General features: G+C 36.0%; 1 protein-coding gene across 3 annotated transcripts in view; it reads left to right on the top strand.

The window, feature by feature from the left end:
• AGFG1 (ArfGAP with FG repeats 1) overlaps nucleotides 1-24,284 on the top strand; it is a 77,765-nt gene that overhangs the window by 12,943 nt on the left and 40,538 nt on the right. For all 3 annotated transcript variants that reach the window (XM_040639554.1, XM_040639562.1, XM_040639546.1), the window contains exon 2: nucleotides 4,751-4,844. In XM_040639554.1, coding sequence (XP_040495488.1) covers nucleotides 4,751-4,844 — 94 coding nt within the window. The remainder of the gene's footprint in view (nucleotides 1-4,750; nucleotides 4,845-24,284) is intronic.

The following is a 24,284-nucleotide window of genomic DNA, read 5'->3' as shown; positions in this document are numbered from 1 at the left end:
GCTTTGTTGAGTTTTTAATTTCCACATTTATAGTTTTTCATTTCTAAAAGTTCTGACTTTTAAAGTTGCATGGTTATTCTGATGACTCCATTTATCTTGTATATTTTTATGCTTTTATTTATTATGTTTCCTGTAATACTATATTTTCTATTTTGTGTTTGATCACTACAATATCTAAAGTCTTTGGGAGAGATGGGTCTAAAAATGTATCTACTGACAAGTGCAGTGTCATGTTTTGTTGTTGTGTGATGGTTTTTATTGAGCTCAATTTTTCCAGATCCTGATAGCATAAGTTTAAAGTGCATTCCTTCTGAGAGGATTTGCATATTCTTCTGCTGGGACTGAGGGATACTAAAGCCTGAAGCAGTTTTATTTCTCATCCAGGGTCTTAGGTTTAACAGATCTATCTCAGGTTTGGCTGTGTCATCTTGTCTTAGCTATTGTTGGTTGGTATTTGCCTTCTAAGCAATACTAAATTTTGAATATAACTTGTATCACTCTTTGGTTTCAGCTCAGTTTTTAATTTTTATGTCTTTTTTCCCTTTTGGGAGGGGATCCTCAGAGATTTCCTTTATTTTCTAAAAAGCTCAACAATATGTTAACAGTTAGGATTTGTTTTTGTTTTTGTTTTGTAACTTACAGAGCATCTCTCTTATTTTAGCAGAGGAGACTTTTCAGAATATCTGGTCTGCCATACAATTGAAAGTAGACATTGGATGAGATTAAGTGTGCAATATAGGTACTTTTGTTCTGACTTATTAACTTTCATTTTGCCTATGCATTTGTATTAAGCATGCTTGACATAATATAGTTCCATGTTTGGTTATTTTTTTTGTGGACACTTTCCCCAGTCCTTCCTAACTTAAATTTAATATATACTATACAGATTTTAAACTTGTATATTTATTTTGTTATTTATCATTTCATAGAAAAAAGTGTTCATTTCTATTTTCTGTTCTTCTGAAAATAATGACTTTATGGCAAAATTTAACTTTTTTATTGTATATGGGGTGAATGTATGGAGTGTTTTGTAAAAGATTGAACCTAGGTAGGATTTATATCCAATAAAGATTCAGAGGAATTCCAGTAATTTCTTTTGCTTGGTAATTAGCATTTTGCATATTTAGAGCAGTGATTCTCAACTAGAGGGATTTTTCTCCCTGGGAGAGATTTGGCAGCATCTTTCATTGTCCCTACTGGTTTGAGGATGCTTCTGGTATTTAGTCCCTAAAGGCTGGGGTGCTCCTCTACATCCTACAACGGACAGAACAGCCCCCTCACAATAAACAGTTACCTGACCCCAAATGTCAATAGTGGCAAAATTGAGAAAACCCTGATTTAGAGAAATAAAGTGAGGATAAGGTGTTGATGCTGGTAAGTATATTTGGGAGGAAAAGCATTCCAGGTTTTTTAGAAAAACTGAAAGAAAGCTTTAGAAAGGAAAATTGTTCTCCCCTTCCCATATTTTCTTTCTCTAATTCTTCAGCACAGCCATTCACATCCATATAGCCAGGACTGAAAGTCCAAAATTTTTGACTACTGCTACTAGTCAGTTGGACTCTCTGTTATTTCTTGCTGTTTCTTTTTCCTTATTATAGAATAGTGCATATTCATTGTGGAAAACTTGGGAGAGAATAGAAAATTATAAAGAGAAAAAAAATCATCCTGTCCTATCATTTATCTGCAAGAACTGCTAACATTTGGGGGTATTTAGTTTATCTGTTTTCTTTGCAGATATTTTTTATATGGTTCTGAGAGTACTATATAATTTTCATCCTAAAAAAACATAACCATAAGTATGCATAATGTTTACAGTGTTATTGTCATTTATTTGATCACTTCCTCTTTGATAATTTTGTTCCTGATGTTTTCCTGTTAATAATCCTGTTTGATGAACATGTTGTACATAATTAGTTAGCTATGTTTCAGATTCCTTCTTTAGAACAGATTGTTAAAGGGTAGTACTGGGTCAAAAGGTGTGAATGAGGTTCTTGATACAAATTGGTGAATTTATCCTAACGTAGTGTATGAGACCAATTTTCACTTTGGACTGGACTTACCACTTTTTTTAACAGAATTATTTTGTAAGCATGTATTATCTATATAAAGCTTTTGGAGGCTAAAAGGGGAAAAATCCATGTATATCCTTGCATTGAGAGTATGGTTAATCTGTCTGAGTAAATGGGATATAAAAGGGCAATTAGGGAAGGCAGCATGAACACATGTAAAATTTTCTTGGAGTTGTGTAATTTGTATAATTATTGTGGCCTGGCAAGATTGTGTCTTCCAGTTTTGTAAATTGAGCCCTATTTTAAATGCACCAAGTCAGCTCACTTAAAGAAGTCCTGTAGTAAGTGTTCTTGTTTAGTGGGGAAAAATGTCTTTTCACAGTTTGGTTATGAGTTCATTCTGGTTATATTTGTTTTGTAAGTTCGAAATTTTGTTACTTATTTAAGTAATATGAGTGTCTTCTTTATGCATAAGTAGATCTTGTGATACCATAGGGCCATGAGATCTGTGAGTGAATAAGCCGTACACTGTACTACTCTCATGAGATTACATCTGTGTAACATAACTAAAAAAGAATCTGGGGTTTCCTCATTTAATGATCTGAGAAATATAGGAGTATAAGTCTTTGCTCCAAAATTTCTTATCCAAAACATACACTGTTGAAATAGTGTTTGACATTTCCTTATTAGAAGATTATTCCTTTGCCTTTTCCTTTTTTTTTTAAAGGATACCATAAGGGAGGTGGAAAAGTAAATGGTTGGCAGGAACAAGGAAGGCAGTATTCGAAATAAGGAGAAACCAGATTGCTAAGTGAGAGGGAGGAGTAGTGAAATTTAAGAGAACAATAAGTTAATTCCTTCTTAAGTTACTTTGGAACAAGGTAGGATGTAAATACACATCATAAATTAATAAGCTTCCCTGAAGATGGTGAATCTAGTCTTGTTCTCATAATACGGATGAATTGGAAAACAGAGTGTACTGCTTTAAATGAATAATGACTTTCCTACATTTTCACTTTGGAAATTCAGGAGACATTTTTGTTTTTTATTTTTATTATTTTTTAAAGATTTATCTATTTTAGAGAGAGAACCTGTGAGTGGTTGGAAGGGCAGAGGGAGAGGGAGAGAGAGAATCTCAAGCAGACTCCTCATTGAGCACAGAGCCGGGGGTGGGACTTGATCTCACAACCTTGACATCATGGCCTGAGCCGAAACCTAAGGGTCAGGTGCTTAACCAACTGAGCCACCAGGTGCCCCCCAGAAGATATTTTTAAAGCCTTAATTTGTGATTGCAAATTTACTTGAAAATAATTAATTCTGTAGTTGTTTTTTCATAGTTAAGAAATTGCTGTGTTCAATTTCTTCTACTGTGCAATCTTTATTTCTGTATCTTATGATTTAGCCAAGAGTTAGAAGTAAATGAATTAGTTACAAAACAGCAACAAAACCCAGCTTAATGTTTGCCCTCTTCAAAATATGCAACAGATAAAGTGCTTTGCCCTAATTCAAAGCATGATTCGAAAGATCTACCATCTATTCTCTGTCAGGGAGGGAGGAGGAGTGGGATATGATAATCGAGGACCTTCTGTTAATTCTGAATTTCCCTTATTGTTGAATTACAATATTGTGAATTTCTAGGATTATTACACACCATATTTAATTACTCAAAAATATTTCCAGGTTATTTTTGAAAGACCTTTGGTTCATTTATTATTTTACATCGTTGTTAATTAAATCTCTCAGCATGGATGACTACAAGATGAGTATGACAAATTATGTAAAAGTATTAATAATCTGTTCTAGAACTTGCATTCCGAATGAGGCCTTTGGCAGAGGACATGACTCAAACATAGTTTTATGAAACTTTGCATAGATTACTTGTTACTTTGCATAGATTATTTAACCCTTATTTTTGTGGGTGGTGGAGTAGGCTACTTAGTGATAGTTGGGCAAAATGTAAATAGTTTTTAGTCTTCTCTGAAGGTATTTCTATCAGTGTTTTAATATGCAGTGTAAACATCAAGAAACATAAAGTTCTCTTAAGGCCGTCTATACAGAAAATGCTTCAAGGTTGTAAAAGAACTTTAAAGGCATTTAATCATGTATCTGGCTATTTCTCGAATTCCTTCATGTCCCTTCAGTTTCTTCTTGAGCATTTACTGCCTTCCGAGGTGATTGAAAATGTCCTTTATTATAAATTTTCATTTGAATTGAAGGAGAGATGGGGCTTCATTCTTCTGGGTTAATACTTTTCAGTTTTCTTGGGTTAGTTTTCAGTTTTCAAATCAGCCTCAAGCTTAAAGGTAATGGCTATTTGATTAGAATATTTGTATAGCTCCATACTTAACAAATCATTGTCATTTTCTTAGGAAATACGAAAATACTTAAATTTCTGAATTTTAAATATTTGAAAATATTTAAACTTTTGAATTCTTAACCGTAGAGTTCTTACATAGTCTTCTCCTTCCATGAGAAACACAATAAAGCAATATTTGTGTTACAGGTACTATGTGTTCCTAAATAGATGGTTACCTGAATTTATATTTAAATTTATTATTTAGTGTGAATCTAATTTAACTTATCTATTGTGGGGATTAATAGTTTAAAATAATTTTTAAATAATTTTAGTTTATAGAGCGAACACTGTTCCATGCTTAAATCTGCTAGTTAAAAATGTTTTACATTGATGTGTACTTTTTAAGATACATAATAGTAAATTTGTAAAATATTTTCTCTTTTAGGAGAGGGTTAAATCCACCACATAGGGTGAAATCTATCTCCATGACAACATTCACACAACAGGAAATTGAATTCCTGCAAAAACATGGAAATGAAGTAAGTGTTTTTACAATTTTTAACTTTTTTGTTGGCAGTCATTTTAATAAGATTTAATAAGTTGTTTAGAATGGTGAATTTCACTGTCGAAAAAGTTATCTTTGTATTCCATATTTAGATATTTTAGAATGTACTCATTTAATAATGTACTTAGAATTAATGTCTACTATAAATATCTAATAAATACCTTTATTCTGAGTTGAAACATGTATCTAAAATTCATCAATGTTGAATGTAAAAGGCATTTTTGGAGGATATCTAGTATTGGCGTAACTGTTAGTCTTTGCTTTAAAAGGCCGAGAGAGAGAGAGAGAGAGAGAGAGAGAGAATTAACTTTGTAGTACTGTAGTAAACTTCTGTTAGGCCATTGTGTGATCAGCTTTCCTTGAAGGTCCCCTCATGCCTTTTGATTATATGCTGAACTTTGTGTTGAGCAGGTGCTGGGTAGGGAGGAGGCTGGCAGTGCTGGGGGCAGCCCAGCATTAAGGGGAACCCAATAAGAATTTGGAGAGGAGCTTTTTCCTTCTAACTCTGCTTTAATGGGTTTCCAGTAATTTCATTCTGTTTGTTTGCTTTCTTGTTTTTAGTTCTATGTTTTTACCATGCTGTTGGTAAAAGTGGTTATCTAATAATTGAAAAAACTAATTTTTTTATCTAATAATTGAAAAAGTGGTTATCTATAAAATTGACAAGAAAAGTGGATATTTTGGGATAAGATTGAGCCAGTCATCCTAATTGATTAATAATAACCATTATCTCATTATTTTATAGAAAGGAAATATTACTTTAGTTACAGTATTCCGCTTGCATATTTTTGATATAATAGAAAGAAAAGAAGTTGTTTTAAGATTTTATTAGTTTTAATCTTTTTCACCCTGAGAAGATACATGTAAACGTTTTACACTCTGCCTCTCTTTCTTCCCTCATATTTTGGGTTTTTTTTTTGTTGTTGTTGTTTTTTAAAGATTTTATTTATTTATTTGAGAGAGAGCAAGAGCACAAGCAAGGGGAGTGGCAGAGGTAGGGGGAGAAGCAGGCTCCCTGCTCAGCAGGGAGCCCCACGTGGGGCTGGGATCATGACCTGAGCCAAAGGCAGATGCTTAACTGGCTGAGCCACCCAGGCGCCCCTTTTCCCTAACATTCTGATAGTAATATATTAAACTTGCTTGTCTTCTTGTTACACACATGTGTTTTTGGCTCTAAAACAGTGAGTAAGTATAAATTAAAAACTATGAAATATTTTTAAATACATGATGTAGAGAAGTGAGCACACTGTTGTGCTGATAAAAAAATTATTTTGCGTAATCAAATTCTGGGCTAATGTGGGAAAATCTAAAGCAAGGGGAAAGGGCAGAAGATTTGTAATGGCTGTAAGTATAGAATAATGTATTTACCGATTGAAATACAATTTGAACTGTTTCTGTATAAAGTTTGAAATTATACCAGTAGTGTAAACTTTTAATTCCTCTCTTAGAATGTTGGTCTAGTATGCAAAATTTTGGACATCAGAATTCGGAGTCAGAAATAAATATTATTCTGTTCGTGGATTAAAAATCGAATGATAACAGATAAATTCAGAGTAGTAGAACTAAAAAGGTAACGGTTCACTGGAGAAGTAAGTAAAAACATCTGTACCTGTCAGGAAGTAGCTAAGGTTGTGTGACGACTGGTCTCCAAATACTAAGATTGAAGGAACTTTTCATTTTGGTAAGAACACTTAACATAAGGTCTCCTCTCTTTAAAAAGTTATGTGTTGGGGTGCCTGGGTGGCTCAGTTGTTAAGCGTCTACCTTCGGCTCAGGGCGTGATCCCGGCATTCCGGGATCGAGCCCCACATCAGGCTCCTCCACTGGAAGGAATAAAATAAATAAAATCTTAAAAAAAAAAAAAAAAGTTATGTGTCATTCTTACATAGAGGGACAGTGTTGTACATTAAGTCTCCAGAACTTACTCGTCTTGCATAAGTGAACATTATACCCACTGACCAGCAACTCCCCACTCCCCATTCTGAGCCCCTGACAACTGCCGTTGTACTTGCTGCTTCTATGAGTTTGACTCATAGTTTGACTGTTTCAGATACCTCATGTAAGTGGAATCATACAGTTTCTGTCCTGCTGTGACTGGCTTATTTCATTTAGCATAGTCCTCAAGGTTCAACCATGTTGTCAAATATGGCAGTCATTAAGATGGATTTCAAGATAAACTTACGTATACAAGGAAGTACTTGATTTTAGGCAACTCATATCAAAAACTAGAAACAAAGTGTAAACTTAGAGGTGACTGGAATGGGTTCATGAATATTAATCCAAAAAGAATCATGCAAATTGGTAGGCCACTTAAAGCACTCACCAAGGCAGTCGATGTGCTAGATGCTGCGGATGCAGTTACGGTGTTTCTCATAGGCTTAGCTGACAGCTTAAAATCTAGTTGGGGAGACAGATATGTAACAGTGATAGCATGTGTTAGATAATTAATGGTAAGAATAAAAAGTTTCAGAAGTAGTATGGAAAGAGAGACAACTTGTTGGTGAAAAGGAGAAGACTGAGAAGATCTCATAGAGGTTAGAACCTAAGCTGGCAGGAAGATATTGGTTCATTTGTTTTTAAGTTTGTTTGTTTGTAAGTAATCTCTACATCCAACGTGAGGCTTGAACTCACAACCCTGAGATCAAGAGTCACATGCTCTTCCAGCTGAGCCAGACAGGCACCCTGTGGCAGGAAAAGATACTGAAGGCAGAGCAAACATAGTGCACAAAGAAAAAGGGAAATTTACTGTAGTTCTTACTGTTAGAAAATATACCAACCTTTTAAATGTTTGTTAAGGAAAACACACATACTTTGTGTTCCTAAGAACATCCTAGAACCAAAGTATTGGGCTAGGTATATTTAATTCTTAACAATATTAACAATATCTGTGTTTTTAAAAACTTAAGAGATGCATAGAAGGTGAGGATTGATATTACGATGTGCAGGGTGATTAACACAACTTAAAACTTTATATAGACCTCAAACGCAGGTGCTTTATTATCAGTTTATCTTATTTAAACATTTAAACCTTAAGTATAACATGCATAGAAAAAAGTATACAAATCTTAATTTTTCATTTCAAAACATGTTGCCATATTCTGTGTATCATCTTTCAGTAGTTTGGAAAGGACCATACTCAACCACGTTTATTTTGGATTAAAAAGACACTACTGTCATACATCTTGTGTGTGAATGGGTCATGCCTGAAGAGGAGTGCTTGACCAGTTAAAAGAAAATAAATTGACTGGCAGCAATCTGGGATCTTCTACTCTCTCCAGGGAGCTTAGTGTTCTGAGGGGCATATTTGGTTCATGATTGGGGTAGTGCGGGCTTAAGCAGGTAAGCGCAGTGGTTGTTGGATGACTCACAGAGTGTTGTACAGAATTAACCTATGTTCCACATGCTCTGAATGTTCCTCCAGACATTTATATGTGGGAAAACCTGTTTACAGTCATCTGTGTGTATAACTTAAATCTGTTTTAATGCTTTCATCACAGTTGTAAAAAACTTGACAAAGAAAATCATGCTGCCAAATTCAGATAAAGAGTAGGAGGGGACCACCAAGTTACAGGGCAAAGGACATGGATACAGGGAAGCCATTTAATTCACCATCAAGCTCAGTGGCCTAGCACATGTGTATATCTAGGGAAGATTTCAGCTTTCATTCAGAACTATATTTAGAATTGTTCACTGTTTTTGGAAAATCACCAAACTGATGGCAGTGCCACTTATGATATTTGAGTCATTAATAAAGTACATCTGTATTCTGTAAGCTGTGGTAAGCAAATAAAGTTATTACTATTTATAAGCATGTATAAAGGACATGCTTAATATTTATAACAGTACATCATTAGTTTCTACAGATGTAGTTTACAAAATACTTGAGTATTACTTCAGTGTTCTCAGACTCCTACAGTGTGTTCAGTGGAGCAGATATGTACATTTTTAGGTTATACTAGTGTGTTCAGTGGAGCAGATATGTACATTATTACATTATAGAACATAGTATGCCAGATGTTAGTAAAATATTTTGCAATGAAGCACTTTGTATTTATTATTTAAAGAAATTGTTTTGACATTTTTTTCAAAAGTAAAATATTTTACAAAAATATTTCCATATGTTTATCTTGTAATACTTTCTTTTGTATAGTGATGTTAACTTAAAAAAAAAGTCTTTAGTGGTTTTCTCCATATATCCTCTTTTGTGGTATTGTGGGTAATTCATGGTCCTCTAGTTGAAGGAATTTCACTATTGGGTTAACTTCTGATTATTAAAGTTAATGGAAGGAGGGCTGGTGATCGGTGCTATAGATAATTCAATAAAAAGAAGATGTATTAGTAATTTTATTTTGAAGCATCAGTTATTCTTTTCTGGTAGCAAATTAACTCTTCTTAATTATGTTTTAGGCCTGAGAATGAAAGAGTTACTGATGTTCCACAGGCATACAGTCTAAGTGGAGAAATAAAATCTTGCATTGATTGACAGTACTTGATTGTCTTTATGCGAGATTATCAAAATAACCCAAGAAACAGAAACTACTGCTTTTAAAAAGATCCTCCTAAAACAATAAACCCATAAAGTAAGGTGCTCCTTTCTCTGTTAACATTTATAAAGGATTTGTTTTTCATTTTTGAAGCAGATTTATTAATCACCTGGTGTATACCAGGGACTGTCCCCTTGGGTGCCAGAGATACAGTGATAAGCAAAAGCAGATATGATTTTGCCTCGTGTAAAGCTTAGAGTTTAGTGGGGGGAGAGAGACAAGAAGAATTATTTCTGTCAATTCCATTTCAGTTTAAGAGTGAGAAAGGGCTTCAGTTGGGAGTTGCAGATGCTTTGAGAGTGTGGAGACATAGTATTTTTCAGGAAGCTATACTTATGATTAAATAGGCCTTATTTTATGAGACAAACTATTTAGAGCTTTTGGGTAATTAAATTGCATCTTTGAGAGATTGGAGCCATTTATAACCACAAGCAAACACTACCACAAAAAGAATTTTTTGTTTCTAAAAAAATTTAAAATTCCAAATTCACATGCTCTCATAGTTTTGCTGGATTATCCAGGTATCATTTTATATGTTATATATACCTAGTCCATTACGAGGTTAAACAGAACACTAGTGGTTATTTCCTAAATCATCCTGTCCTGTAAACTGTAGTACATGATGGTGGTTCTCCATACAGAATCGTGGACTCTGAAAAGTAGAAAGCCAGTATCAGAAAGANGACATTATCAGAGCAAAGACAGTGAACCTTTGAATGAGTTGTGAATCAGTATATGGAAATATCATGTAGCTTCAAAGTATTGTATTTCTTTTTTTTTTTAAGATCTTATTTATTTATTTGAGAAAGGGAAAGTGCGTGCGAGCATACAAGCAAGGGGAGCAGCAGAGGCAGAGGGAGAAGCAGGCTCCCTGCTGAGCAGAGAGCCCGATGGGGGCTCAATCCCAGTACCCCAGGACCATGACCTGAAATGAAAGCAGACACTTAACCAACTGAGCCACCCAGATGCCCCTAAAATACTTTGAAATCAGGCAACATATACTTTGAATCAGGCAAGTTCCTAATGTAGTTCTTGTTGAATAATGTATATATTCAGATGTTTATTGAATCAAAATCTGAGATAGTAGAAGTTACAGGGGAAGGATTATCAATATTTTTACTCCCTGCAGAGTGGTTTTATTAGAGGGATTTTTTAGTTTTTATAGAATATGAAAGTGTCATATACATTAATATTTGGTTTATGTATTTAAACTCTTAGAACATTTTAACCTTTTGCTGAGTGTAAATAATAGCAAAAATTGGCCATTATTTTAGTAACAACATATTCAATGTCACTATTGAATGCAGAGCTAAGTTACAAACTCATTACTCCAGGATCTACAGTTACTGTGTTGCTCTTAGCATAGGTTGGCAAACTTTCTGTAAATGACCAGTAAATATTGTAGGCATTGTGGGCCACCTACATACAGTCGCTATTTCATATCCTTGTTTGAAAAAAATATTTTTAAAAAAATAATCCTTTAAACATTTAAAAACCGTTGTTAGATCGGGGCAGTGCAAGAGCAGGCCAGTGGCCCAGTTTGATCTACAGGTGGTTGGCTGAAGACTCCTGGTCTGCGGCATTCCAAAGTTTTCAGTTCTCAATATGAATCCTTTTATAACCTTCCTAGTTAATCTTTTTCTTGCTTCATTCCCAGCAGAAGTGTTTTAACTGTAGTGATCTCTGTTTTGTTTTCCATGTTTGCTGTCTGTATTCCAGTTTTCTTGCCATTTCGCCCATGCTGTTTTATTTGTTGTGAATCTTTTTTAAGTCCTATTAAATTTTTACTTCCCTATTAAGTCTTCCAGGAATATTGTGGCTGACAGGGATTATAAAACCCCCACTCATACTTGAAAAATTTATACACACACACACACACACGTGCTTGTGCGTGTGTGCACACATATAGGGTGTGTGTGTGTGTGTGTGTGTGTGTGTATAGTATTCACTATAAGGTACTGCACAACTTTTTTTTTTAATTTGTTTATTTGAGAGAGAGCAAGAGAGAGCACATGCATGAATAAGTGGGAGGGAGGGGCAGAGAGAGAGAGAGGGCAAAGGAGAGAATCTCAGGCAGACTCCCCCACTGAGCAGGGAGCCCCATGCGGGGCTCGATCCCAGGACCCTGAGGTCATGACCTGAGTGGAAATCAAGAGTTGGTCGCTTAACTTAACTAAGCCACCCAGGTGCCCCTACACAATTTTTTTTTTTATTGCTCTCATGGTTTCTTTTGTATTGGTTCTACTACCCTTGAAACATAGGCATTTCTGTGGCATAATCTTCTATACTTTTTCATTACACTTACAGCAGTGAGAATGTACAAGAGTATACCCAAGGGACTTTGAAACTTAAGATCAATGTGAGTTTCACTGAAATTAACTTGTAGTAAATTTTTTTTTATTTTTTATTTTTTGTGTGTGTGAAAAATCCTGGGCTTTACTCCCCAGAGATTCTGATCCTGGATGTGGGGTGAGGCAAAGGACTGTCTCTTTCCATTTTTGGCCAGAACCCCACTGTGATTCTGAAGCTGAGGGCTACCGACTACCATTTGAGAAAACTATAGCAACTAAAGGCTCTTGACTAGGACTCAAAATAATCTGTGGTCTGGTTTCAGCACCACTAATAAAATGAATCTTGTTACTTTGGGCAAACTACTTTTCCTCCCTGAGCTTCATTTTCCTTTGTCATCTGTGAGAAGTACCTGTTTTGTACCTTTATTTTGTATATATTGTAACATGGTCTTTTTCAATGGTGACTGAAAATGCAGAGAATTGTAGAAAGAGCTAGATGTTAGGTTGTAACTACTGTTCTGAGTATTTAACTTTTTTTGCACTGGTATCCCAGGTCACATGATTTATTTCCTTCTAGTTTATTTGCCTCAGTCATTCTAGCTTCCTTTTATTTCAGCTTTTTGTTTGTTTCTGTCTTGTTATTAGTATGTTCTCTTTTTAAAAACTTACTTGAATCTAATTAAAAATAGAAATTGTTAGTCTTTTTGGTTCTTTGTAAAACTTTTTGTTACGCAAGTAGACAGAATAATATAACAAACTTCTACCAACTCATGGTCTTATCCCTTCCTTATTATTTTGAAGCGAATCTGAGACCTATAATTTCATCTGTAAACTCATCAACTGATGTTATTTCTAAAACACAGAACTTTAAAAAATATGTAATCACGATACATACCATTTTCACATCCATAAAAATTAACAATAATCTAGTTATCTAGCCAGTATTCAAATTTCTTTCATTTCATAAATTTCATTTTTTTCCTTCTCTTAAGAGTTTGTATAAGTCAAGATACAAGTAAGGTCCACATACTGTGAGTGGTTAATATGGGTTTTGAAACTGTACTGCTGATAAAGGATTAGAGGCTAGGTGATCACAGTCTGACCAGGCAACATCTTGGGACTTGTATTGCTTGGACTGTGGGAAAAAGCCAGTTTTGCATCCGAGAGTGGGGGCCTCAGAATAGTGGGACTGGATACCCTGTAACCTGGGGGCCCTGCCATCTTAAGTCCCTGGGAAGCATAACAGCTCAGATGACTTTAGGCCCTGGCAGGCCAAGTACCCTGTGGTGCACATCTGAGGTGTAGTCCTTCACCTGTGTCTCCTCCACTGCTCCAGCATCAGCTGCTATACAGCCTCCTCACAATTGATGTTTAATTCTTACTACAGAGCAGGAAATCTGTTTGGCTTCTATGACAGCAACTGGCATTCATTTGGCAACAGAGGATGCCATCTGGTTGTGGGATATTTTATGAACTGGTAAGAAGAAAGTTGAAACAGGTTCTGGGCCCATAGATTTTTGAGGAATTGGTGATGACATTGAAGGTTTCTTCATCTGTTTCATGAAAGTCAAGCCATCCTGCACAGGCAAGATCAACTTTGGGTAGGAGTAAGCAAAGGCCACGCCCAGCAAGAACTTCTTAGAGTTTTGATGGTGTATTGTCAGTCTTTTCCTGGACCGTGGGCTCCACCAATTCCCCATGGACAGTCTCATACTGGCCTGTGACTCTAGGATCTTTACAAGGATGGGGTGGTTGTGAGCAGTCATCTTCTGTTGCAGAACTTGTAGCATGGTCCTTTAGGTCTTGCTGCAGGTGAGTGGGGTCTCCCAGTAGTGAGAGTGCTGTGACGCAGTATCGGTTCTGCTTGCCAGATTGAGCTACATGCTGTATTGCCCCCTAGAACCCCTTCTCATGGATGGTCATGGCAAGATCTGGTCTTGGGCAGAGGCTGCTCAGAGTCATAGCACAATGACCAGATCTGCCTGTCTTCTGCCCCCTCCACCTCCTAGCATTTTATTATGAAAAATTCAGATATACATAAAAGTGGAGAAATGATGCAGGTACAGTAAATATTGTGCCATGTTTGCTTTAGCACATATCTATGTATCTGTCCATTAGTCAGTCCATCTTATATTTTTCTTATATCTCAAAGTAGGCTGCAAACATTGGTTCACATCACCACTTAAATCTTCAGGATATCATTAATTGGAATTCAGTATTTGTTAAAAATTGTTGAGGTATAATTTACATAGACTGAAATGTAAAAATCTTACTTTGGGAAAGAGTTCTAATAAATACATCCAATTTTGTGGCAAGCCAGACCCCTGCAGAGATATAGAACATGGCCATCTTCCCAAAAAGTTCCTTGTCATTCCTTCTTATTTAATCTCTCTGCCCTCCAGAGGTAACCGTTTTGATTTTTATTTGTATTCATATAAATAAAATAATAAAGTGTGCTTTTTGGTAAAAGTTCTTTTGAGAGTTATGCATGATAGTTCCTTTTTTATTACCTAGTACTTTTCTATTATATGAATAGATCAGAATTTGTTCATTCTTCTTTGTAAGATCTGTGATTAGAGAGTATTTTCTTTCTGTCTATGGCTTTTTCATTTATTTTCTTATTGGTGTCTTTTGACAAGCAGAAGTTTGTCTTTTTGATGAATTTTATCAATTTTTAGTTTTATAGTTACTGCTTTCTCAGCTCTATCTTGAGAAATCTGCCTACTCCCAAATCATAATAATCTCATTTTATTTTAGAAGCTTTGAAAGCTTTAGCTCTTACATTTTCATCTATGATCAATCTCAAATTAATTTTAGTATATCGTGTGCTAGAGGTTGAGGTTCATATTTTTCTATGAATACATACAGTTCCAACTCCATTTGTTAAAAAACACTTTTCTCAATGGATTGCTTTGAAACCTTTGTCAAACATGAAATGACCATGTAAGTATGAGTATGTTTCAGGGCTCTGTGTTCAGTTTCATTCATTTATTCATTGGTCCTTTCACCAGTACCACGTCTTGAGGTCAGGTAGTGCAAGTCCTCCAATTTCCCTTTCTTTAAAGGTTACTCTACATGTCTAGATCAGGAGTTGGCAAACTGTGCCCCCGCCTCCCCCGGTCCCCCCACCCAAATTTGGCCTATTGCCTGTTTTTATATGTCCCCTTTAGTGGTCTACTGTTATTTGACATAGGGACCAAGCCCAGGCTCTCCCCCTGCTTTCCCCGTTCCCCCTTCCCCTGTTGGCAGCTTCTGTACCAAGGGTTGGAATCTTAACATGGGTGTGGATGACTCTTGTCATCTTTGGCCAGCTGCTCAAGTTGAGATGACTGGGCTCTCTAGGACAGTAAGGAATGCTGGGATCCGAGTGTCACTGGGGCAGAGAATAAAAGTGACCACTGTGGTTATTCAGATTATGTTTCTTGTATCAGTTTTGATGATTTATATTTTTCAGGGAATTTGACTATTTCATCTAAGTTGTCATATTTATTGACATTAATGAGAGCCCCTCTTAAATGTGCATAGATTCTATAACAGTTTTGCTCTTTATTATTTCTTTTCTTCTGTTTGCTCTGTGTTATTTGCTTTTTCTTTGCTTAAGGTAGAACCTAAAATCATTGATTTGAAAACTTTCTTTTCTAGTATTTTAAAGCAATAAATTTCTCTCCTCTGTTTTGCCTGTTTTGCACAAATTTTGATATGTTGTATTATATCATTCAGTTTAAAATGTTTTCTAGCTTCCCCTGTGATTTCTTCTTTGATCCATGGATTATATAGACGTGATTGTTTAATTTCCACATATTTAAGGTTTTTGTAGGTCTCTTACTGCAATCAATTTCTAGTTTACTTCAGTTTTTGTCAATGAACATTCTCTCTCTGTATGTTCTCTCAACTCTTTCTTACCTTTTGAGACCTGTTTTATGGTCCAGCACATAGTCTGTCTTGGTGAACATATTATGTACGCTTGAAAAGAATGTGGTTCTGAAGTTGTTGGGTATCGTGTTCTATAAATGTCAGTTATAGGTTTGTGATTGATAGGGCTGTTCAGCTCTTGTAGGTCTGCTTTACTGATTTTGTCTAGGTAATTTATCCGTTACTGATAGAGTAATTAACAAATGATTGTGGATTTGTGTATTTTCCCCTATTTTATTGTTTGCTTCATCTATTTTGAAACTGTTGCTAGGGGCCAACGTATTTATTATTACTGTGTTGTCTTGATAAAGGTGTCACTCTGTCATTATCTTTGGTTATCCTCTTTTATTCTTTGAAAAGAGTATATTATCTGATATTTATATTGTTGTTGCTCTATAGCGATAGACCATTTTGAAGCTCTTTATCTTTGTTTTCTAAAGTATGTCTATGATGTACCTGTGCATGCTTTGCAGGTGTGTGTGTTTGTATTTATACTCATGGTGTTTGCTGAGCTTTGTGAATCTGTGAATTTGTCTTCAAGATTATTTTATTTATTTTTAAAGATTTTATTTATTCATTAGAAAGAGAGAGCACGAGCGGAGGGGAGAGGCAGTGGGAGAGAGAGAAGCACACTCCCTGCTGAGCAGGGAGCCCGACTTGGGGCTTGATCCCAGGACCTGGAGATCATGACCCGAGCCAAAGGCAGATGCTTAACCATCTGAGCCACCCAGGCACCCCCAAAATTATACTTCACCTGCATACATGTTATACATTTTGATATTGTCCCACAGGTCTCTGAAGCTGTGTTAATTTTTTTTCTCAGTCTTTCATTCTTCCAATTTCTATTAATTAATGTGTTCAAGTTTACTTAACTACTTTTACCAGCTCCAATCTCCAGTCATTAGATTGGGTAATTTCTGTTTTTCCCCACCTGACTCTTCTGTTATCACTATACTCTAGTTTTTTATTTGGAGTTAATTTGATATTTTTTAGTTTTAGAATTTACATTTGGTTCTTTTTTATAGTTTTTACTTCTCTGCTGAGATTTCATAGTTTTATTCATTTGAGCTCTTGCATATGGGGATGCTAGCTGCTTTAAATCATTGTCTGCTAATTTAGAAATCTTTGTCATATCAGATCTGTCTCTACTGATTGCTTTTCTTTTGAATGTAGGTCACACTTTGCTGTTTCTTTGTTTATCTAGTGATTTTGGATTATATCCAGAATATTGGAAATGGTAGGTTGTAGATTCTCTGGTAGGTTTTCTTCCTTCAAAAGGTATTGGTTTTGTTTGTTTCTTTTGTCCACTTTTTACTTTAGCAAACTCTGCTTCTCATGCGGATACCAGTTAAAATCTCTGCTCAGTTCTTTTAGTCTCTAACTAATTGCTTGGAGTCAGCCCCATACATGCCTAGGTTAAGGGTGAGCCAGAGATCTGGGCAGAGTGGTTCTGCAAGTTTTGTGGCTCCTGTTCTCTGATTCTGTCCCTCCCTGGATTTGCCCTTCACTTTCCAATTACTGTGGTTGCAGGGATCTCCGTTTTAAGATTTGTGGATTTCTGTTTGGGTTTTACCAGCTCTGCTTGGTGCTGGCTGGGTCCTGCTTTCTAGTGATGATCTTTAAAAAAAACAGCAAATACTAATTTCCTTTCCAGTTTGTTTGCTGTTGTTGGTCTTTAGTGTCTTCTGATAGTTTTTACTGTTTGCGCAGAGCTTATAGTTGTCATTTGCTGGAGACTTGGGTGTTAATATGAGCTTTCTGACATTACTGGAAGTGGAACCTGCTTTGCTTGCTTTTTAAATCTTTTTTTTTTCCTATGAGTTTCCCCTTCAGTAGTGTTTACTCCTGTTCTCTCTCCTCTTCCTTCCATCTCCCCTCCCTTTCTCCTCTCCCACTTGCTTCTCCCTTCTCCCAGCCCATTTGTTTGTTCAGTAGTTTCCAGTGTCTGGGTTTTGCTGATTCTATCCGTGTCGTAGTGTCAGTGTTCCTCAGTCATCATAGTTAACCGTAAATTGGTAGTTGGATCTAGTAGCTTCTTAAGATTCATGTTTAATTTGGAGAAGGGGAAGACCTGGTGTTTCATAGGTTGTCAGGTTGTGTGTTCATGCATGGGTAGGCATTGTGGTCGTGGGAGGGGGGCGTATGTTCGCAGCTCTTACTGCAGTTCTCTGTTCCTACATCCATTAATTTGGGCTTAAAGTAGTGATTTCTAACTTAGCGATTTTCCAGGCGCAATCTGGGGACCTGTTGGGGATCCTTTTCAGGGATTCTATAAAGTCAAAAAAAATTTTTTTTTTTTAAAGATTTTATTTACTTATTTGACAGAGAGAGAGACAGCCAGTGAGAGAGGGAACACAAGCAGGGGGAGTGGAGAGGAAGAAGCAGGCTCATAATGGAGGAGCCTGATGTGGGGCTCGATCCCATAACGCCGGGATCACGCCCTGAGCCGAAGGCAGACGCTTAACCGCTGTGCCACCTAGGCGCCCCAAAGTCAAAAATTTTTAATAATGAAGACTCGATTTGCAATTTTTAGTTTCATTCTCATGAGTATACAGGAGAGTTTTCCAGAAGCTATAACATAAAAATGCAGAAGCAGATGAAAAATCAGCTGTCTAATGTTCAATGAGGTATTAATGAAATTTTGCAAAGATGTAAAACAGTGCCACTTCTTTTCACTAAAGTTTTTGGTTTTAGAAAGTATGGCTATTTTTATAAATAGAAGTCATTTACATTAATGTGCAATATTTTCATTATTGTTTTTTAAGTACATCAAAACTACTTCTCATACATACCAGGTATAGTGCACATAAAGCTATTTGTGGTTCTCCAAATTTGACTGTTTTCAAAATGAATTCCGTAGTATCTTCCAACAGTGACCAACTAGGTGTGTGTTTTTTTAAATATCATTATGAAATTATTTGATGTGTTTCAGTCTGTTTTAGTTATTCCTATTGATGCTCAGATTGTCCCCTTTGGATGTGGAGGAAATCTGTTTTGGAAACCTACCTAAAACTCAGCTCTTCTACAAACCTCATGTCTGCTTAGAAGAGCTTTGCCTGAATATTCCTTGTCCTTTTTTTTCTTTATTAACCTGTTAGTCACCCGTGTATTCGCAAATGTTCAGTGGAAACTAAATGTTTCTTCTCCTGATCATTAATTTGCATAGAATATGGTACAGATCAGGTTTACTTCAGAGGCTTGTTTTGCATTTGGGCCAGTTGGTCTCTCTATTCCTCAGCCAAAGGCTACATTCCCAGCCTCAGTCAGCTGTCTGGCAAATGCATGCCTTTAGTCACCAGGACAACCAGACAATAGAAGTGTCAGTACAAATTGATTATTATCATTGAACCTTAGATTAAGTTAAACATTGAATGAGTTGCGTTCTTGTTAGAGGTGGTTCACTGGTATTGATGCTATTGTTAAACCATTGATAATCCACAGTTATTTCATATCATGACAAATAAATAAAACTTGTTAATCAGTTCTAAAGGAAATATGATTAGGTTAACTTTCCCATTCTGCTCCCTTGTTCAGAACCTTGCTGTTCATTCTGGAAAATAAAAATGGAAAACTTTCTCTGTGGAGAGAGAGAAACCAAAACCTTTGGTTAATTTTTCCTTCTTGGCAGTCTTGCATATAAGATTCATAACTGTCTTTGGGAATGAGAATTCTGTGCTTTAGGAGGTTCACAAATTAAGTGTAGAACAACTGGAACCAAAACACTGGTGTGAATTTTGTTCTCTATTTTAGACGGTGATTCTAAAGTTCATCCAAAAACCAAAGCAGTAAAATTAACTAGGAAGAAATTGTAAACCAAAGAGGAAATAGGATTGACTGTACTTAGATACTATATATATCTATGTTTATAGGCAATAATTTTCAATATAAACGTGTGGCAGCTACAATAATCTGAAACTAGAATAGGCACAGATCTGTAGACTAAATTCTGAGATACGCTATAATCTTTATATATATTAGGTGTATGAAGTTACCATAAAATAAATGAATTTCAGCAGTTCAGTATGGAAGGAATTGGTTATTCAGTAAAGGGAAAGTCAGAATGTTAACTGACATAGTATGCCAAAATAAATTTCAGAACTATTTTATTTTTTATTTTTATTTTTAAAAAATATTTTATTTATTTATTCGTCAGAGAGGGAGCACAAAAAGGGGGAGCAGCAGGCAGAAGCAGGCAGAGGGAGAAGCAGGCTCCCTGCTGAGCAGGAGCCAGATACAGGATGCAGAACTTGATTCCAGGACCCTGGGAATTTGACCAGAGTCTAAGGCAGATGTTTAAAGTTACAATTTAAAAGCACAAAAACAATAAAAATATAGAAAATGTTTCAGAATATCTCCCTACAAGATATTTTTTAATCCCAAAGGGAAAAATTGTGACTTTATTGTGAAGAAATCTGGCATATGTCACTTCACATCACCCAGGAATGGGACTAATTGACATCATGTGTCTCCTGATATAATGCACTGAGAAGGATACAGCATAACTTAAATGCATGACAAAAATTTTGTTTTGAGAAAACCAAAATAAAGGAACATACTACAAAATAACTAGCCTGTACTCTGCAAAGATGTCAAGGTCTTGAAGGCAAAGACACATGAAGGAACTGTTCCAGATTAAAGGCAACAGGACGGTTATGGATTCTGTACTGGGTGATCCTTTTCCTTTAGCTATAAGGGACATTATTAAGATAATTGACTAGTCTATGGATTAGATAATAAAACAAAATTTTGATGATTTTGCTTATGGTTATATAAAAGAATGTCCCTATTTTTAGGAGATACACATTTAGGAAGGGAAGGTTCATATCTAAATGGTTCAGAAAAATTTTTGTCTCAAGAGAGAATGGTAAAGTAAATGTTAATATTAGAGACTTTGGGTAAGGGGTATATGGGAGTTGTTTTCTACTACAATTGCAACTTTTCTGTAAAACAAATTATTTTATGGCTAAACAACAGACTAAATTGTAGTGTTTAAGGTTGTATACGCTTGGAGGTAGACAATAAAAAAAAACCACAAGTGATTACCATAAAATTAATAGAAAGTACAGCTGAGTATCTGTTTAATTTAAATGTGTAAGGACTTTATATGCTAAAAGCAATGGAAAAATCACAGTAAATACTGATCAGTTTAGCTAAAATCAGGAAGCTTTTTATAGACATAGCATACAAAATTAAAAGACCAATTGTTTCGTTACCCATGCAGCCATACAGGGTAATTTGCATATGTCATCGTAGTTTGAGAAAGTAGGGCAAATGATCATCTTTCTCCACACTAATGTGACTTCACTAAAGTAGTAAATTTTATATTTATAAAGCTTTCTATAATTTGCAGAGCACATTCATGAATCAACATATATTTCAGGTTGGGGAGTCCTTACCATGCTCATGCTCCTTGCTGACGGAAGGAGGAAGACTCCCTCCCTGTCTTGGGAAAACCACAAAATAAGGACACAAAACACATTTATTGGACCAGGAATGGACAGCTAACCCTGGGGGCCAGTGACTAATCAGATCCTCCCTCTTTTAAGAAATTGAATTGAGGTTCACAGAAGCTGGATTCAAATGATGAGTCACTTAAACCAAAAAGACAGTATGTACTTGGGCCATGTGCAGTCTTAACAAGTAAACAGGAAAAAAAATCATGTGCTGAGATAACGGCAGTGACTTTATAGACATATTGTGAGAACCAGAGGTGATAAACTGTGTGTTTGGTGGGAGAGGTGTGGAAAGGGGGCCTTGGAAACAGATACTCAGACTACCTAGGTCCCAGATGGCTTTCTCTTTGCAGCCCAGGTTCCCATAAAGTTTTTGTTTTCTTGAAGTGTTGCTGTATGCTTCCTGTGAACTTATTTTATCTGAACTGTTGTGGCTGGGTTTTTGTTCTTTGAAACCTATCTGGAACACTACCTGACATTAGATATTTTAAATGAAATCAGGCATGGGAATGTGCTGTGTGTTGTATATTGTGTACTGCCTTTTACTAAGTGGCCATGGTAGGTTTCTGAATCTCCTGGTCTCCTTCACAGACCATAGATACTTGCAAGTAAGTTTTACTGCGATTTCCACTGCATTTATTTAATTAATTAATTTATTTTTCCTTTTAAAAATTTTAATTTAAATTCCATTTAATTAACATACACTGTATTATAAGTTTCAGAGGTAGAATTCAGTGATTCACGGTGCCTGGGTGGCTCAGTCAGTCAAGCGTCCGCCTTTGGCTCAGGCCAGGATCCCAGGGTCCAGGGATCAAGTCCCGCACTGGGTACCCCCCTCAGCAGGGAGTCCGCCCCTCCCCCGCCCTCTCTCCACTGCATTTAATTTCTCTCTAGTGTTCTAAATATTTGCTGCCTTTATCTTTTCTATTTCTTTGTACTCATCAGTTACTTAGAAAACAAGTGTTAAATACCTACTAATACTTACATAAAACTTACCGTGGTTCTTTTCCTCCTTTATTCTCTACGGAATGGGTCTGTATGATAAATTCCCTTAGATAGTCCTCATTCTTGGAAAGTGCTTCCTCCAGGGAAAGTCTTCTTTTAGTTTCATCTCTGTTATTCCCCAGGCACAGTATAATCTGCCTCTAAAATAGGCTTTTATTTATTATCCTATTTAAATCACTATTTTTGGATGCTGCGATGGTATCCTAGTAAGTCCATGGCTGCAGGTAAGTCAGGGGTTGGCAGACCTTTTCTGTAAAGGGTCAGATAGCATACTGGGTTTTGTGGACCATACGGTCTCTGTTGTAGCTACCCAGCAAAGCAGCATAGACAGTAGATAAACAAGTGCACGTGGCTGTGTTCCAATGAAACTGTAGCTGCTAACACAGACCATAGGCCGGATTTAGCCTGTGAGGTGTAATTTTCTAACCTCTGGTCTATATAGAATGTGAGAATTTGGATCAGTGAATTTATTACTTCTGCATGAGTAAGTTGGTAAACTAGGTCAGCGTGTATATTTTAGATGGAACAAAGGGAAAACAGATAATTTCTACAGCACATATATGTCAGTGCTCATAGGAAATTGCTTTCACTCATGCACTAGGTTATGTATTTCATGTCTGTTGTGTATCAGGCACTGAGAATACAAATAGTGGTGATTCACAGAGAAGGCTCCGACCTCATGAAATTTACATTTAGAAGCTGTGAGACAAAGGGGGTGAAAATAAATACTGTGTTGTAGTAATGTATATATGAGGTTTGGTGTGGGGGATGTTGCCCCCTTTGGATTGGATGTTCAGGGAAGACTTTCTGAGGAGGTCTGTGTGGCTAGGAAGAGTGATGATAGAAGAGGAGTCTGTAGAGTTAACCAGGGGTTGGCTCCTTTGGAGGCTAAATTGGTGAAGAATTTGATTTTTATGTTAAGGAAGCCATTATAAGGTAGTTTGTGCTTAAATTTAAAAAAAAAAAACCTATGATTAAATAAATTGGATTTGATATAAATCTTATTCCCTCACATATCCATTTATGTGTCTGGTTCACAGAGGCTCTGGTCTCTTAGTTATCTGCACGTAAAGTTTGTGAGTGCCTCTTCAGTGAATCAGTTGCATATATTCTAATTCTTGCATGTTTTTTAAAACCAGATTTTAAGATGGAATATGCCATATAGTTCTTAAAAGATACATACATGAAGAACTGTTCTCTTGTATAAATCCTATGAATAGTGTCTTTGTTTCTCTAAGTATTATTAATTAATATATATCCTTTAGATAAGCTATCATGGAGAAATACCTACCAGTCTAGAAATATTAGCATAGTCATGCTAATGTAGGTTGGATGGGTATGGGAAATGTTAGTAATGTACTTATTTTTCCAGTATTTGACTTGAGTCATGACATGTATTTGAGATATTTTTCTGATTTTGGATTTTTAGGGCAAATTAAGGCAAAAAAAAACCCCCGATTTTTCTTTTTTTTAGGGCAAAATAGTGTATTGATGATACATGGTATCTCGAGAGCTTCTAATGGGATTTCCTGTTTGTTAATATTTATTTCTGTTCAGTTTTTCTGTGTGCTTAGAAAGAGTGGATATTAGTTACTTGTTCATGAATTTTTCAGTTCTTTAAGTCTCTTGTTTCTGTGTTTTATGGGCAGTATTATCAAATGCTGTAATTATATCTTACATGGAGTCAATAATCCTCCATCTCTCCACTAAGGAGTGAAAAGACAAATAAGTCTAGTTGGATGTATATAGATTGGATTAATGAAAAAATATTCTCTAATTCCAGACCATCTTTCTGTCCTTTCCTTATTTTTTATCTTTTTACCTAGAGGTTGCAAACAGAGTCTAGTCACAGTGTTTATTCTTTGTATCCTTTTTGTGAAAATAAGGGCTTGTCAGAATAAAGGTAAATTCCCTTTCACACAAATTTCTGCTCTTGTTTTGCTGTCCCACGAGAGGATTATAAACCTGTAATCTCTACCCTTATCTGTTTTCCTTCTCAAGCCTGGCGCAGCACTGTTTTCTTACCCTTTCTTTTTTATAGGACTAATTGAGAATTAGTATGGATATTTCCTATCTCTGGTGTCCGTAATTGAGTTTGTTAAATTGCTTGCATTACATGTATTTATTATCATGGTTTGGATGCCGTGCTGGAGAGCTTCTATTTGTTCTTCTACCTCTGGTCTTTACCCTGCTTTGACTCCAGGCAGCT

This window comes from Ursus maritimus, unplaced genomic scaffold (genome assembly GCF_017311325.1).
Source record: "Ursus maritimus isolate PB19 unplaced genomic scaffold, ASM1731132v1 scaffold_1, whole genome shotgun sequence".
Taxonomy (NCBI): domain Eukaryota; kingdom Metazoa; phylum Chordata; class Mammalia; order Carnivora; family Ursidae; genus Ursus; species Ursus maritimus.
The sequence above is the reverse complement of the archived record's forward strand: the minus strand, read 5'-3'. Positions and strand labels throughout refer to the sequence as shown.